General features: G+C 50.2%; 1 protein-coding gene across 1 annotated transcript in view; it reads right to left on the bottom strand.

Annotated features, from left to right (window-relative positions):
* Positions 1-2,745: 2,745 nt before the first annotated feature.
* Positions 2,746-16,208, bottom strand: part of SF3A1 (splicing factor 3a subunit 1) — a 21,121-nt gene continuing 7,658 nt past the window's right edge. Inside the window, exons 3-16 of the mRNA XM_047696652.1 lie at positions 15,064-15,271; positions 13,665-13,922; positions 10,840-10,914; positions 9,965-10,115; positions 9,473-9,666; positions 8,492-8,609; positions 8,029-8,214; positions 7,226-7,347; positions 6,877-7,122; positions 6,103-6,310; positions 5,474-5,628; positions 4,395-4,496; positions 4,211-4,282; positions 2,746-3,431 (exon numbers count right to left, since the gene is read on the bottom strand). Of these exons, the coding sequence (XP_047552608.1) occupies positions 3,330-3,431; positions 4,211-4,282; positions 4,395-4,496; positions 5,474-5,628; positions 6,103-6,310; positions 6,877-7,122; positions 7,226-7,347; positions 8,029-8,214; positions 8,492-8,609; positions 9,473-9,666; positions 9,965-10,115; positions 10,840-10,914; positions 13,665-13,922; positions 15,064-15,271 (2,197 nt within the window). The 3' untranslated portion in view covers positions 2,746-3,329. The remainder of the gene's footprint in view (positions 3,432-4,210; positions 4,283-4,394; positions 4,497-5,473; positions 5,629-6,102; positions 6,311-6,876; positions 7,123-7,225; positions 7,348-8,028; positions 8,215-8,491; positions 8,610-9,472; positions 9,667-9,964; positions 10,116-10,839; positions 10,915-13,664; positions 13,923-15,063; positions 15,272-16,208) is intronic.

Below are 16,208 nucleotides of genomic sequence, written 5' to 3'. Positions count from 1 at the left end.
GGAGTAGGGAGCCCAATGTGGGACTCAATCCCAGGGCCCTGGCATCATGACCTGAGCTGAAGGCAGACACTTAACCAACTAAGCCACCCAAGCACCCCTCAAATAAATAATATCTTAAAAAAGGGGGGGTTCTCTCTCTGCCCTTCCCCCACAAATTAAATAAATCTTTAAAAAATAAATAGATAAAAAAGTGAAATGGGTCTAATCATAGATGGCCTCCTCTGGGCTACATGACAAATACTCAAGTCAAGCCACTGGTAGAGTTGAAACTGAAATTCCTTAATGTCTACAACTCCCAAAGTCCTCTGTGCAAGTCTAAAAGGACAGCCTCTCTGAGAGCATCAAATCATGCCCATTTTCCCAACAGTCCCACAACAGGAACATTTCTCCCCATTTCACAGTCCGGTCTGATGTGGCAGTGAGAATGATGTGGTCACCAGGAATGGAAGAGCTGATTTGGCCTTCCAGAGCCCTCATGGGCTGTATCACTTTGGGTATCTAACTCATCTAAAAAATGGGTCAGACAATCCTCAGAGGATCACAGTGAGATTCAGAAAAGCTGTGTCAGCAAGGCATTGCCTTCATGTCACAGGCCCTAAACCAGAAGAGCGGAGGGCTGGGCCTGAGTGCTGGGCCCATGGCCACTGACAGTCATAAGGCCACCCTGGTCAATGGGCCTTCTTCGACGGGAATGAGCCAGGACAGATGTTCATTCAAGTGCTTCAGGAAACTGGGTTCAGGCCTCGGAGGGTGGCTCAAAGGACCCATTCACTCACATTCCACCCAGCAGCATTCCTGGCCTCTATTCACAGCCTCCGTCATCGGGAGCCCACAGGATCTGCCATCTGTGGGGGAAAGTGCCCAACACCACACTCTGTTCCCCATTCCCAGAAATAATCCCAGGAGGAAAGGAGAGCTTGGAGCACAGGATACCCTAGGCCTCCTAACTCCCTTCCCAGTTGGTGTTCAGTGCAATTTCTGGTGTTAACTATGGAGAAGCAACCAGCAGTGCCTTCATTTTAGACACCCCAAAACATGGAACCCACTTCAGCCCTGGCCCCTGGGGAAACTTCCAGCAACCAGGAGGGAGGCAGGTATCAAACGGGTAAGGAATAGCATTCCTCAACCAAGTTAAAAGTGTGAGGGATCAGTAGTTCATAATGGAGCCATACAAGTGGTACTGAAGAAGGGCCACCTGAGCCCTAGGTCTGGAGTCAGAAGCTGCAAGCTTATATGTACAGGACTAGAGGTGGGGGGTGCTGGTGGTACAGAGGGTGGTGACTAGAAGACTGGTTCTAAGACTTTGGGAATGGCCTTACCCCTCTGAGCCCTGGAGATGACCTCGTGGGACAGCTAGGAGGATCCAACGGAGGGACTACAAAGAAAAGGCACTAGGTACTCTCAGGGGATAAACACACGTGAGATCTTCAGAACAGAATGAGCTTTAAGTTTCAAATCAGGAAATAGTTTTCAACAGGCTCTCACCTTCCTCCCCCTAAACACCCACAGCAGCGCCTAGCTCCCTGTGATAGCACAATTCCAAAAATAACAGCCTGCGTCTGGCTCTTACTAGGAAGCAAGGCCTATGACAAGCGTTTTGCACATATTCTCTTTTCAGCTTCTTACTGGGTGACTGTAGGCATGCAACCCACCGTCTCTGTGCTTAGTTGACTCAAGCGTAAAACAGGAATACTCAATATTATGTAAGTTAAAACTGATGGAATACTTAAACAATAAAGAGTAAATTGGTTAAATTTTTATAAAATTCTTAGAATAATCCATGACTCTCGCATTACTTTTTTTTTTTTAAGATTTTATTTATTTATTTGACAGAGATCACAAGTAGGCAGAGAGGCAGGCAGAGAGAGAGGAGGAAGCAGGCTCCCCGCGGAGCAGAGAGTCCGATGCGGGGCTCGATCCCAGGACCCTGAGATCATGACCTGAGCCAGGAAAGGCAGAGGCTTTAACCCACTGAGCCACCAGGTGCCCCTAAGTACTTTTTAAATAAATAAGATTTAAAAATATTTCATGCCCCTGTGCTCACTCAGGGTAAGCCACCTGACTAAGGTCACAGGGCCAATTAGGTGATGGATGATTCCAGGTGGTCAGGAAACTGCCACCCCTGAATCTCATTTCCATGTGTCTCTCCACTGCCCACTGGCCCAGAGACTGCATCACACTTGTCCTTGTTCTTCTGTGGTCCTGGCATGCTGAAAGCATTTTGTAGCAGTCTACTAAATACACAGGGTATGCCTTTGAAGGATCCAAATATTTTAAGAGCTACAGAAATAAATGTAAGACAAATTCATAAAAGACTTGGTGGTGGTTAAGAATTTAGTTAAAAGCCCAACATTACAGTGCACCTGGGTGGCTCAGTCAGTTAAGCGTCTGCCTTCAGCTCAGGCCATGATCTCAGGGTCCTGAGATTAAGCCCCACAGTGGACTCCCTGTTCAATGGGGAGTTGGCTTCTCCTTCTCCCTCTGCCCCTCCCCTGCCCTCCTCCTCCGCTTGTGCGCTCTCTCAAATAAAATCTTAAAAAAAAAAAGCCTACAGCCTATTAACAGCTCAAATGTTACCTCTAGCATACTAAAGTTCCTTCAGTAAAAGAGTATTTGACTGGAAAGAAAAAAAAAAGCCCAACATTCTCAGAGTAGAAGAGAAGACACAACGTACTGTGCCAAGTTCCCACTGTCTTGGGTCTGGACAGGGCACAGGTGGCCAAGGGACAAGTCTTACAACACTGATTTCACAAGAAGGATACAAGAGGTTTATTAGACAACCCATGGCAAGATACAAAATAATTGATAATGAGAACAACCATACTCTATCAGCCAGGTGCTGCTTGGGACTATGACACTATCCCACAGGACATTTCTGGGTTCCTATCTCCTGATGCGCTACCTAAAGAAATGAATCCCCTCAAATCAGGACTCAAACACAAAGGGGTTATACAAAATGATTAATAATGACAACAACCATACTCTGATCAGCCAGGTGCTACTTGGTTCTATGACACTATTCCACAGCACATTTCTGTGTTCACATCTCCCAACATGCCACCTAAAGAAATGAATCCCCTCAAATCAAGACTCAAACACAAAGGGATTCCAGAGACCACTAGGGAGGAGACTGGCTTTGCAAGCTCTCCCTTATCAATGTAGAGAAGGGATGGGGGAAGAAAACTTGGCAGGACAATTTGAATTTCCAAACTTAGCAAGAAGGAAACAAGTGTACAAGGCAGGGTCTCCTGGGACTGGGGCGGAGGGCAGGACAGTGGGAGACAGGAGAGGCAAAAACGGCAGTTGCTGAGACCTGACAGCAAGTTTCTCTACTTCTTCCGCCCGCCTCTCTCCTTGAGGGCCAGGTGGATGATGGCGCCGTTGGCCATGTTGTAATAAGCCAGTGAGTTGGAATCCTTGATGAAAATGCCCTGGAAAACAGACGATGTGCTTTAGCGTGGGGGCAACCTGGCCTTGAACAGTGTAGTTTCGTAACTCCCAACATCCATTCCCTCTGAACTCAGTGAATACAGGGGCCTGAAAGAAGATAGGGCAATGGTGGGGCATGTGGGTGGGGTTGGCACAGGGAGGACTGAAGGTCTCTGGTTCTCCGAGAATGCTCTGCTTTCCTTCCCTCCTAGTAACCCATGCTCTCCCTCTTTGTCAACTTCCCAAGAAGGTGGCCCAGACCAAACCCCATGGAATTCTGACCCTCAAATCTGAAGACCTTTCTGAGATCAATCCAAGAGTCTGAGACTGAGGCTCAGAGTTGCGATTTGTCAAAGTCCTGAGAGGGAGAATAAAGCAGCCCCATGTGGCTGGGTACGCACCAGGTGGAGCTGGACTATCACTTCTGCGTCCCTGCACAAAGCCAGGCTGCACCAGACCACACTGGCTGGGATGGCTCCACCACTGGGCCAGAAACCCACCACAGCATTCCACGTCTTGTCCCCAGATGCCCACCCTAATCACTGAGGCATAAAGGTTTCTGGGGCTCCACACAAGGCTATAACATGACCCAGCGACCCCAAGCCTCACCCTGTCAGGCTAACCTGCCCTGGTACTCCCAGCCAGCATCACTGCTTCTAGAACAGATTCACATGGCTGCCCCCACATGTCTCTCCACTCCTTTGATTCCACAAGGGGTTCAGTTTCTGGGATGGCAGAGGTGTTGAGACCCAAAGGGCAGGACCACCGACGTCCGACTCACCTCATACTGCAACTTCTGTTTCCCTGCAGGCATACCCGTGGCTTCGTGAATCTTCACCTTGATGACAGAGACCTGTGGGACCGAGAGGTTGTTCAGCAGATTGCTAAGGTCCACTGAAGGAAGCTGACCCCCCCCCTCCTTGGATCCCCTGCACCTGATGCCACTTAGCAGCAGCAAATCATACCTGGTCTGTGAGCGGGAGTGTGAAGACCAGCACCTGTCCGTTCAGTTTCCATTCAGTCTTATCCTGCATGTTGGGCACTTGGACTTTGATGGACACTGGACCCTACAAAACAGGACATGGCCATTACGCCCAGGGAACCCTGAGCCCATCAGAAACTATGGTTTCCTATTCCTGGGCCAACATAAACAATGTCACCTGTCCATCTGGCCTCTTGGACCCTGGCCCAATTCACTAACACCACTAGTGACATGGTACAACTCACTTCCCGTTTTCTTTTCTTTTCTTTAAAATGATCTCTACCGTGCACCCTAGTGAGTCTAGAACTGACCAAGTGTTAAGAAAATGCCCTGTAAAACCCAGAAGCACCAGAGACAGAGAGCATATAAACTGCAAAGTCAGAAAACCTGGGCTCCCAACTCCTCTAACCAGGTCTCACTAAGCTTCAACACCAAGTTTATAAAGCAAGTGATCACAACAGCTGTATAGTACTGCTGTAAGCACGGAGAAGACACAGGCCCATAAAATGCGTAGCTCTACCTTGGCACTTCAGCTGGTACTGAGAAAATGGGAACTGCTACCGGAAAGGGGAAAAAAAAAGCACGGGTCAAATGAACTGGGGGAGTGGGGCTAGGACTGCTTCTGCCGCCTCACTAGAAGCTGACAGACTCCCTAGGCACTGGCAGCACCAGGATTTCCCTTATTTCTAGTACCCCAACAGAATTCCCACAACAGGGGGAACTCCAAAGGGCTGCAGCCAGAGAAGGAGGCCACAAAGAAACTAAGAACTACACCCAGGATTTGTTCCAGTGTCCAGGGCCCCGTTCATACCCAAGTCCTGTCTGCTGGTCTCCACAAGAATTCACACCAGAGGGACCACCTACTCAGCCTGCTCCTTTCACTGTTAACTGCGCATCCACTGGGCACTCAGAAGCCCTTCCAGGCCTCCAATATCTGACTCGGGCCCCTGAAGCCAGAGGAGTGGGAGCGGAACAGGGTGGGGCAGGGAGTGTGGAACCACAGTGGGACCAGACCCCCCAGCTGGGTATTATGACCACGACTGGCACTCTGGTATCACAGACCTTGTTTCTGCGCAGGAACTCCTCTTCAGGCACAAGGCTGTCTTCTGTCTTCAGTTTTTTGGAGGCAGGCTCATCCTCCATGGGAGGTGGAGGGTGGACAGGGGGCATCGGGGCTGGAGCTGGGACAGGGGCCACAGGTGGAGCGGGCACAAATGCTGCAAGGACAAGAATAAGTGGTTGCATGAGTGGGAGAAAGGGCCCTGGGACTCAGGGCTGCTGAAGGATGAGGGGAGATTGCAAAGGGTTCCCACTTCTCCCAGTCAAAAGTGTGAAGGGTCACTCCTTGCCAAGTCTGGCAGGCAGCAGGAAATGGGGCAGCAGGGGCAGGACTGACAGACAGAGTGGGTGCCAGATGACAGGCAAGCGTCACTGGGCCTCTGCACCTGTCTGGAGCCTGACCATCCTGGGTGCATAGACCCCAGCTTTGCCACGTCAGCCCATCTCCCCCAGGACCTGTGGCTCCCCAGCTCGTAGCTCAGGGACCACTCATGTGGGGAAGCTAAGGCTCCCCTCTAGGTTGGCCCCCCAGTTGTAACAGCTGGGCAGTACCACCAGCCAGGGCACTGCTCGCAGTACTTAGTCCACAGTCCTGACCCAACAGCCTGGAAGGTGGCACAAGAGACACTGACCTGTTGGCACAATCATGGGGGGTGGGCGGGGTGCCATGATGGGGGGGGCCGAGGGAGGCATGGGCACCACGTTGATCCTGGGCGCATGGATGATAGGCGGCATGGGAGCAATCACTGAGCCCGGGGGTAGTCGGACCACTGATGCCATTGGGGGGCGAGGCATGACAGGTACGGCAGACACAACTGTGGTACGGACAGGAGGCGGCATCTGCAGAAGAGGAGGGACCCAGAGGTCACAGGAAGCCAAAGCTGGACCTCAAGGGCAAATAAGGCTGGTGATTAGCCCCCTGCAGCCTTTGAGGATGGGGACTAGAAGCTCTGACGGAGTTCCCTGGCTGACAGACTGCAGGCTCACAACCAGACTCTGACAGGAATTATGCTGAGAGGCCCAGAGTGACACTCTTTCCACTTGGGACTCAACCAGCTGCTTGTGGGAGATGCTGAAAAACCCACTAAAGAGGCTGACCTCAACTTAGCTTCCTGGAGACAGACCAGCAATCCTCAAAGACCTGCTAAGCCCTGCAGTCCTTCTCTGTCCTAAGCCTGCTTCTCACATTTGCCTCTTGCCTCCCTCCCTCCCATGCTCCAATCCTCCCCCACAGATGGAAGATCAGACCAGAGGTTCCCACTTAAAATTAAAGAGTTCTTTGTCTCTCAACTTGACCCAAACAGTGCCTGGGTCCCACTATAAGGAAGTTGTCCTTCTCAGCCAATAGTGTCCAACCCCAAGAACCAAGCTCTGCAAGATCAGTCCCAAAGTGGCTACTGGTTTACCGTAGGTGGCCGGGGCACGGAAGTAATGGGTGGGGCAGAGCTAGGAATGTTGGTGGCTGAAGATGGAGGTGGTGGCTGCTGGGGAAGTTCATTGGGTTTGCTAGGGCCAATCTTCTCTTTGGTATCATCCTCTGGCACCAGGCCCTTGGCCTTATGGATGGCCTCGATCTGCTCCTGGAGGGTAATGTTGGCCTGGGCAGCCTGCTGGGTCCGGGCCATGCTACCCGAGTGGCCATCCCAGGTCACCTGCAAGGGAAAGCAAAGCCACAGCTTGTCAGAGATCCTAAAATGCAGCTCAAGTATAGGATTGTGAAAGTGAGGAAGGCACTAGAATCCATCAGAACTGCACCTTTTCCTCTGGCTTCTGGATTTCTTCCTCACCAATCTTCTTACCGATGGCTGTTTCTTCTACACCAAAGATGTCAGTACGCCGCTCAGCCAACTGTTTCAAGCTGCTTTCAATATCCAGACCTGGATGCAGTCACAGAATGGAGGCAGGGGACAGAAAGGAAACTAAAACCAGGTGCCCTTCTAACAGAGAGCCCCAACTCTCCTGGTGCAGAGTAGAGGCTAGTCCCGTGGGGCAGGCTGAGTCTGGGTCCCAATACAGCATGCCCCAACTGAGCCTGGGGAAGCCCAATCAGCACTAAGGCTGTACGCTAGAGTTTGTCCAACCGCCTGACTTAAGAAAAGCAATTTCGAAAAAAAAAAAAAAAAAGAAAAGCAATTTCGAGGACTGGGTCACACAAATGGCAAGCGGCAATCAGGACTACAAGCTTACTCTCCTGCCTCTGGGACAATTTTCTTCCCATCGTGTCTCATTTCCAAGCACTAAGGGTGCTCCAGCCAGCAGAGCCCTCATTCTAAGAGAGCCCCAAGATGGTCAGCTTCCTCAGCTCTGGTATGTCTGGGATGGCATCCATGTCAGGTGCCTGCCTTTGGAGGAGCCTTATGAAGAGTGCTTCTGGAAAATGGGGAATTCTTTTGTAGCATCACAGGCTGTACCTATCCTCACAAATTTTTGTCTGACCTCAGACGTTGCTCTGTTTGGTTAAAACAAACTGACCACATTTTAGAGATTCCCACAGCTCAAAGCAAGTCCGGGCTGAGTCAGAGCAGAGGTTTGGACTGGCTGGGAGAACCCCACCTCACCTGGTGCATACACTTCATCATCGCTCTGCTTCTCCCGGATGGAGCGATCTCGCTGCTCTAGCCAGCGGGGATCGAGAAGCCCGATGCGCATGTGCTCCTGCATTTTGCTGGCAGGGATCTTCTCCCCCGTGATTGGAGACACAAGATACTCATCTGGAGCAGGGGCTGGAGGCAGGGGCTTGGAAGCTAAAAGGAAAGAGAGATTCCTAAATGACAACACTGGGAAGCAGCCATGGTTAAGGGACTATGGTTTTATTTGTGTCTCCCTCATCTGAGACCATCCATTTAGTGCCATGCCGTAGCCGGCACTGTGCAAGACACCTGGGCACCAGAGATGACTCAGCTCTGTTCCCCATCACCAGGCCTGAGAAAGAGGGGCTATGCCTTGGCGACAAGCCACCTCACCCCCTCCTAGAAAGAGATAGCACTGAGGAACATGTGAGGGCAGGAAAGCAGGCCCTACCTTTGGGGTCATAATCCTTCCGAACAATGACCTGGTCTGGAGTTGGGGGCAGAGGAGGCGGCATGGGTGTCTCTGGGGGTGGGGGCACTTTCTGCCCTTCTTCTTCATCATCCGAACCCTGAAAAACAAAGCAATGGCAGGACTCAGAAAAGAGCCAATAGGCCACCTCTCTGCAGCTAACCCTGGCGGCTCTCAGGGTGGCAAAGAGCCTAGGTCCTTGCCAGCCAGCATCCATGTGCTAAGCCTCCAGGGGCAGCCGAGGCCAGGCGGCAGCTGGCCAAGCTCCTTCCTCGCAACATGAATGGGAGTGCTGGAGGATGTGGTGCTAACACTCCGCCCAGGCATTTCCAGCAGCTGGCATCAGGCAGTCCCAGGAGGCCAAGGGCAGTTAAACATGCTGGGCAGGGGTGCGGGGGGCAAGTCGGCGCTCAATGGTAGCTGCTCATGCGGCAACGCTGGGAGGGAGAGAAAAAGTCAATTCCCACAGACACAGGGGCCATTCTTCTCACACACAAATTCTTTCCAAGGGGAGGAGAGCAGCTTGGCTCTGGAGACTCTATGCCTGCTGGGAGGGGGTAGAGGTGGCCGAAAGGAAGCAGAGGCTACATTAAGAAAAGCTCTGGGAACTGCTGATCATTTGGGCCTAAGTTCAAATGCATCAAAGCATGTGGTGATAAGTATTCCCTTACTGAGAGCTGGCATGGGGGCAGGAGGGAGCAGGGCCTCTGGGCGAAGCCGGGAAGGTCACAGAACACAGCCAGCACAGCTTTCAGATCCTTGCCTATGAATGAATCTTTGTTGCCCAAGCTGGAAAGAAGCTCTATGCTCCCTGGGTACGGGCAGTTGCTCAGTCAGCATGCCTTATTCGGGACCCACGCCTCCTCTCAAGGATCACAAGGGAGCTGATCTGAAATGTGAAGAGCACCCCCATACCAAGCTCCAGAAGGAAAGGCCAGCTTGCAGGCCCTCCCAGAAGCATACCTCGTCCATGTCTTGCACTTGGGTGTCCTGGTCCAACTGCGAAGGAGGCTCCTCCGCCTTCTCCTGTTTCTCGTCCTCCTCATCAGACTCGACCTCCATCTCAACCTCTTCACTCTCCCCAAACTTCTCGTAGCGCTCCTGAATGAGGATTCGGGCCCCCAGTTCCTCTGGGGTGGTGGGGGGAGGGAAATTCCCTGGCAGAGGGTAATCGAGAGTCAAAAGGAGACCTCCACAGATACTCCTTATCAAAGGTCCGCCCCTTGGTCTACCCTCCACACACTGTAAGCTCTCCAGCTCCAGACCCAAGGTCTGGCACATTTGCTCAATTGGGTTAAGTGGGGCAATGTGGCAAATCAGAAGTCTTCTGGCAGCAGAGACAAAACACAGATAAAACCCTCTGGGGGGACTATAGTGCTCTGTGGGAAGATATATACCTGAGATATTCCAGATAGTTCCAAGCTCCTGGCTCCCCACCTGGAGTCAGAGACCTACCTTGCTCATTGGGTTGGAAGTCCACTGTTTCCACCACCACAAAATCATGCCAGTCAATCTGTGCATAGGCCACCCGCTCCTTCTCCTTTTCCTCCTCTTCCTTCTTCCTCTCTCGTTCCTGGAACTTGGCCCACTCCACCCGGTAACACACCTGGGGAGATAGGAAACGGCACAATGCTAAGCTGAATCAGGGTCTGTTCCTGATGGGCCCGACCACTCCAGTACCTTCACCCAAGCCAGAATCTCCTTCGGAACAGGGGGCTGCTTGGCCCACAAGGGGAACTTTCTGGCCGAAACTATGGTATTTGCATTTGGTTTCAGTCAAGCCCAGCTCCCAGACAGGAAAAAAAAAAATCTAAATGCCACAGAAACCTTGTGTCTAGGCCTCAAGGACAGCCATTTGTTATAACCTCAGAGTTTTCTGCTTGAGTTGGCAAGGGGTGCCATGTTCACAGAACAGCAAACTCTGTCCCAGGAAGTCTGCGTGAAGACAAAGTACCCTTGAGAGAAGCAGCGATCTGAGAGCCTGAGAAACAAAGCCTTCATGCAGCCACCCAAAACAGGCAGTGCCAACAGGCCTTCTCTCCTCAACTCTGAAAATGTGGGGCCTCAAATGGCATCTGTCGCCAGAAAACCTGTTCAGGAGTTGGCTTCTAGTAAGGGCAGAAAAGAGGAAGATCCAGTAAAGCTGAAAGAAAAGCAGAAAGGGAGCAGAGAGCCCAGGATTCTTCAGCCTTTGTGGCCACAAGGTCTTTCTTTCCACCACTCCTGTGCCTGGAACACAACAAGGTCCTGCCTTGAGGCCCATTTCCAAATATGAAACAACCCACACAAGGTCACTTGCATTGAAGTTAACTAGTTATAATTTAGTTTACCTGGTCCAAAACTTCTCGGGGGTTCTCAGCCTCTTTCTTGAGCTTTGTAAATAAGCCTTTAGGAGGAATCAAGATCTGAAACATGGGAAGAGTTAAAGCAACTGTCAGTGCAGCACAGCCCAGGACAAAGAGGGGGCTTCCCGGGGCCTGTGGAACGGCATAGGACAAGCAAAAGCATCGGGTTCCAGGTCCCAAACCCAGCTCCACTTTGCTGTGTGACTTTGGGCAAGTCATTTAACCTCTGTAACTTGGCAGCCTTCTATAAATAGTGACATCCCTGCTTAAAGGTGGCACAATGTAAAAGGTAGCTGCAAGGACCAGCAAGAAAATCCGCAAAAGAGCACTACCCACCACCCAGCATTCAGTCCACATGCACTGGCTGCTCTCAACACGGGGCTGTTACCACCCTCTGGCACATGCCACCAGGCCCTTTCGCACGTGCTCCCCTGATGATCCTACTCCACAGATCCCAACTCCTAGACTCTGTCCCCTGCTTTCCGTTTCTCCATAGTATTTGTCACCGTCGGACAACCACTGACATTGCACTTGCTTTTCGCCCCTTTCACCAGACCAGAAACTCTGTAAGGACAGAGATTTCTCTGTCTTCTGTTCACTATTATATCTCCAGCATTTGAAATAAAGTCTGACACCGAATATATAGTTGATGAGACAACGAATGATGGCATTGTTCAAAACAGCATAAATCCCAACAGTTTATCATTGGTAAGTGGCTCAGCCCTACCCTATCATCCCTAGACCTCTACCTCAGAAATAAATCTGCCCTAGAGTCTCCCATGACTAGAGACAGACACCAGTGCCCTCAGGTTAGAATACTAAATGGCAATACCCAAGTCCTGAGAGAAAAGGAATAGGAAAGTAACAGACTACAAAGGGATCTGGGGACCTTTAACCCTGGAAGTGGTCCACTAGGTAAAATGAAGGCAGGGCTCCCTTAAAATTGTTACCGTGTAATTAATTACACTAACCCTTTGGCCTTCCGCGATTGTTATTTTAATGACTCTACCATTTTTTGATTTGATCATTTTCTAAATCCACACATTTTTATAATTCTTTCTAGTTACATACTTAGAGTGAACTAAGTAAATCATTACAGTCCTTTCAAGCCAGATATTTAATGTGCTGTTTCTAAATATCAAGAACAGAGGTACAAACCAGGCAACTAAAAAGAGAATGCAACCGCCACAAGAAGTTGGAGAAAAAAAAAAGCACCAAAAAAACAAAAACAAAAACAAACAAAAAAAACCCCAAAACCCAAGCCACTGGCAAATCTGTATCAGTGTGCTTTGCAAGAAATTAACAATCTAACTGTTTTTAAATACTAATATCCACTTGTCCAGATTCTTGATTACAACAACGTAGCATGAAATTAAGATCTTCTTGTTCCAGACCCTGAGGCCCAGATCTTAGGGGCTAGAGTGAAAATGCCAGAGTTCAAGTCCCGGCTCAGCCCTGACAAAATTAATTCTCTGTGCCTACTTCCTCTTCTGTAAAATACGTACAGCAGTAGCTAATTTATCAATTACTACAGATTAAATGAGAAAATGCTATATATATAAGTATTTCAACAATACTGTCTATATCTCCTTAAGTTACACCGTCTCCCAATGCTTACTTAAGTTATATTTCTAATCCAAGGTACTTTTTTTTTTAAAAGATTTATTTATTTATTTATTTGACTGAGAGAGTTCACAAGCAGGCAGAGAGGCAGGCAGACAGAGAGGAGGAAGCAGGCTCCCTGCTGAGCAGATAGCCCGATGCGGGGCTCGATCCCAGGACCCTGAGATCATGACCTGAGCTGAAGGCAGCGGCTTAACCCACTGAGCCACCCAGGCGCCCCTCCAAGGTACTTTTTAGGGTGAAAAACAACATAGATGTTGGGGTCAGTGCAGCTACTTACTAGCTGAGAGACCATGAGTAAGGGACTTCAACTCTCTAAGCCTATCTCTGCTTTTGAAAAAGGGGAAGGGAGGGGGAATACCTCCTGGATTCTTATGATGATTAAACTGGGCAAAAGAAGGCAACTAACTATTAAGGTCTTTCTTCTTCTTAGGTCCCGTGCTAGGCAACTGAACATTCTGATGTACTTAAGAGCAGCTAGCACTTGGCCTTGTCACATAGCAGGCACCAACCTAATGGCAGTTATCAATCACATGTTTCACTGCTCTTTAAAACCAGCAGTCTAGGGGCACCTGGGTAGCTCAGTGGGTTAAGCCTCTGCCTTCAGCTCAGGTCATGGTCTCAGGGTCCTGGGACTGAGCCCCATATCGGGCTCTCAGTTCAGTAGGGAGCCTGCTTCTCTCTCTCTCTCTCTCTCTCTGCCTACTTGTGATCTCTTTCTCTGTCAAATAAGTAAATAAGATCTTAAAAAAAAAAACCCAAAAAACAAAAAACAGAAGTCTATGCTACATTTAAATGGCAGAACAGAATAGAAATCAAGACTTTAGGGACACCTGGGTGGCTCAGTCAGTTAAGTGGCTGCCTTCGGCTCAGGTGATGATCCCGGGGTTCTGGGACTGAGCCCCACACTGGCCTCCTTGCTCAGAGGAGAGCCTGCTTCTCCCCTGTCTACTGCTCCCCCTGACTGTGCTTGTTTTCTCCCTCCCTCCCTCTCTGTGTCAAATAAATAGATAAAATCTTTACTTAAAAAAAAAAAAAAAAAAAAAAAAACCTAGACTGTACACTGAACTGGAATTTTTAACCTCTGCCTGAGGGCCCACAGAGGAGTCAAGTTCTTAGAGACACAAGTAGATACAGTGCCTTCCTGCCCTAGGCCCACCACCCCTACCCCTGCCCTGCCCAGGCACCTTGGTGTACTGTTCCACCAGCTTCGTGAAGTAGTTGAAGAGGCTGTGCTGCGGGCGGAGGAAGTCAAACTGGTAGTTGCGCTGCTCCTTCTGCATCAACTGGGTCAGAAACTGGCGGCCGTTCCTGGCCACAAACTGAGCCGTCAGCTTCACCACGTCCAGGTCAAAGGCTGAGATGGAGGGGGGGTCTGCTATGAACTCAAACTCAGGAGGGGGCTCTTTCGGCACAATGGTCTCTTGTATCACCTGGGCTTGGACCTAAGACGCGGAGAGAATTTGAGGCTCGAGAGAGGGTAGGAAGACACCTCCGACAGGATGGCACAGGCCTCCGCATTTCTGCCAATCACCTGCACACCACTGGCCCACAGTGTGAAGAGAATCCTAACTCACAAGAACACGGATTTCTTGGCCAACTGTGGCCTCCACTCCCTGAATGGCTTGGACCAAGAACCATGCCCCTCCGTATCTGTTGTGGCCCTGAAACCGAGGGCCAAATCGGGTGGCAGAAAAAAATCTGACAGGAACATGCCTTATTAAATCCCACCTGAGAGGGATGAAGGACACAGTCAGCCCTACATGTCTGCAGAGGACCCACTGGACAGAGGACTTCCATGTTTGTAACCTCACCTGACCTCCACACGAACCATGTGGTGGATAGAATTACTACTGTGAATCCCTTTTACAGATGAGGAAACTGGGGTAGCCTGAGGCCCTAGAAGTAGTAAACTGCAATCACAAAATCTATTCCAACCTTTATTTCCCACTGTAAAACAGGAGGTAGCCTTTGCCACCATGCTCCAGGAATACAGCAAAGAGAAGGGACCAGTCTAGGTCTATACAGGAGGCAAAATGTGCCAGCCCTTCTTGTCTTCACTGATAACCCTAGCTGTCCCTAGTGACAGACCTAGAGAAGACTAGGATATTAAAGCGGCCACATGGAGGGACCCTAGGAAGGTGAGATGGATGGGAGGGATGGCTCAAGAAGGGGCCCGCAAGCCACATCACAGCACTGTCCTCACTCCATGGTCAAGGCAAAGAGGAGGGCCAAGGGCCTAAACTCTGGATTACTGACCCTGTGGCCTGGGTAAAGCGTACTTCCCCAAGCCTCAGGTTCCTCATCTGTAAAATGGTCACTTTGCTGTCCTCCTCATGCAGCTGCTGGGAGGTGCCAATGAGACTCCTAAGACACTGAACACAGAGCCGGACAAGCAGTGCTCAGGAAACGTCAAAGGCCACAGCACTTTGCTACCTGAGCCTCAGTGTCTTCCTCTGTGGATAGAAACCTCATGTCTCTCCCTGGCTGGTAGTGAGGTTTAGACAGCAGAGCTCATTACCCTCCCCTCCCTGGCCTGGTTTCCCTCTCAGCCCTGGGGATATGAAGGAAGGGGGTGGCTCTAACCTTCTGGGGCAGCTGCTGCTGGGTGGCCTGCTGCTGCTGCTGCATGACCTTGGGGATGGCGGCCGAGGGCTCCTGAGCCTTCCCCTCCTTGAATTCGCTGACCTTATGGCGGTAGTAGGCATGGTAAGGATCGTTAGGGTTCAAGAAGTTAAACTTGGGATTGTTGATCTCGTTCTGTCGTATCCTAGCTTCAAATTCTGGTCCGTTTCTACAAGGAGGAAAAGAGAGAATTAACACCACAAGCCTTACAATTGCCTAGATGCAGAACACTGCCCCTTCAAGCCCCCTACTTGCCACCACTTGCCACTCAAACTAGCCCAGGCCTGAGCGCAGCAGAGGTCCTCCTCGAGGCTCCTAGTGTCAGTGGCCAAAGTCCTCGGACTCCTCCAAGGTTGGGCCAGGCCTCCACAGGGTCTCCCAGACCTCTACTGCTCCTGTAGCTCTTCTGCTAGTCCTGCCATCCCACAACTATCTAAACTCATTGCTTTTTTCTTTGAATAAATTTATTTTAAAATGCAGTTTAAAAAGAAGACGTATTACTACTTCACATAAAAATCAGTAGAACTTTACACTTACCAAAAAAACCATAAAATTAAACACAATGAAAATAAAGTAGTATCATTAAAGTCTCGCTCCAAGTTTGCTGAGATGAAGGCCAATTCTCTTAGTTAAAAATGGAGATGACAGAGGGCTGCAGTGGTGTTAAGGATACTCTAGCACCAAACTGACACTCTGTCCTTTGGGTAACCACAAGGGTTGAAAAAACATCTAAGTGTAAACAATTTCATGTAATGCTTTGTCCAAGTACTACCTAGAATCACCTCATTTAGTACTGGGTGAGGCCCACAAAAGAAACACTGTGTTCTCCAAGGACCCGGATCTGTGCTGCTGCATACGGCACATCCACATGACAAGAGAGCTTTAGAAGGGAGGTTTCCCATCTCTCCCCGTACTGGGACACTTTCCCACATATACCCTAGGTCTTTGCATGCCTTTAAAAACCTCAGGACTGGGGCACCTGGGTGGCTCAGTTAACTGGTTAAGTGTCTGCCTTTGGCTCAGGTCGTGATACCCGGGTGCTGGGATCAAGCCCCACATCAGCCTCCTTGCTCAGCAGGGACCCTGCTTCTCCTTTTCCCTCTGCT

Source organism: Lutra lutra, chromosome 12, assembly GCF_902655055.1.
Source record: "Lutra lutra chromosome 12, mLutLut1.2, whole genome shotgun sequence".
Taxonomy (NCBI): Eukaryota; Metazoa; Chordata; class Mammalia; order Carnivora; family Mustelidae; genus Lutra; species Lutra lutra.
Note: the sequence above shows the minus strand (reverse complement) of the source record. Positions and strands in the feature narration are given on the sequence as shown.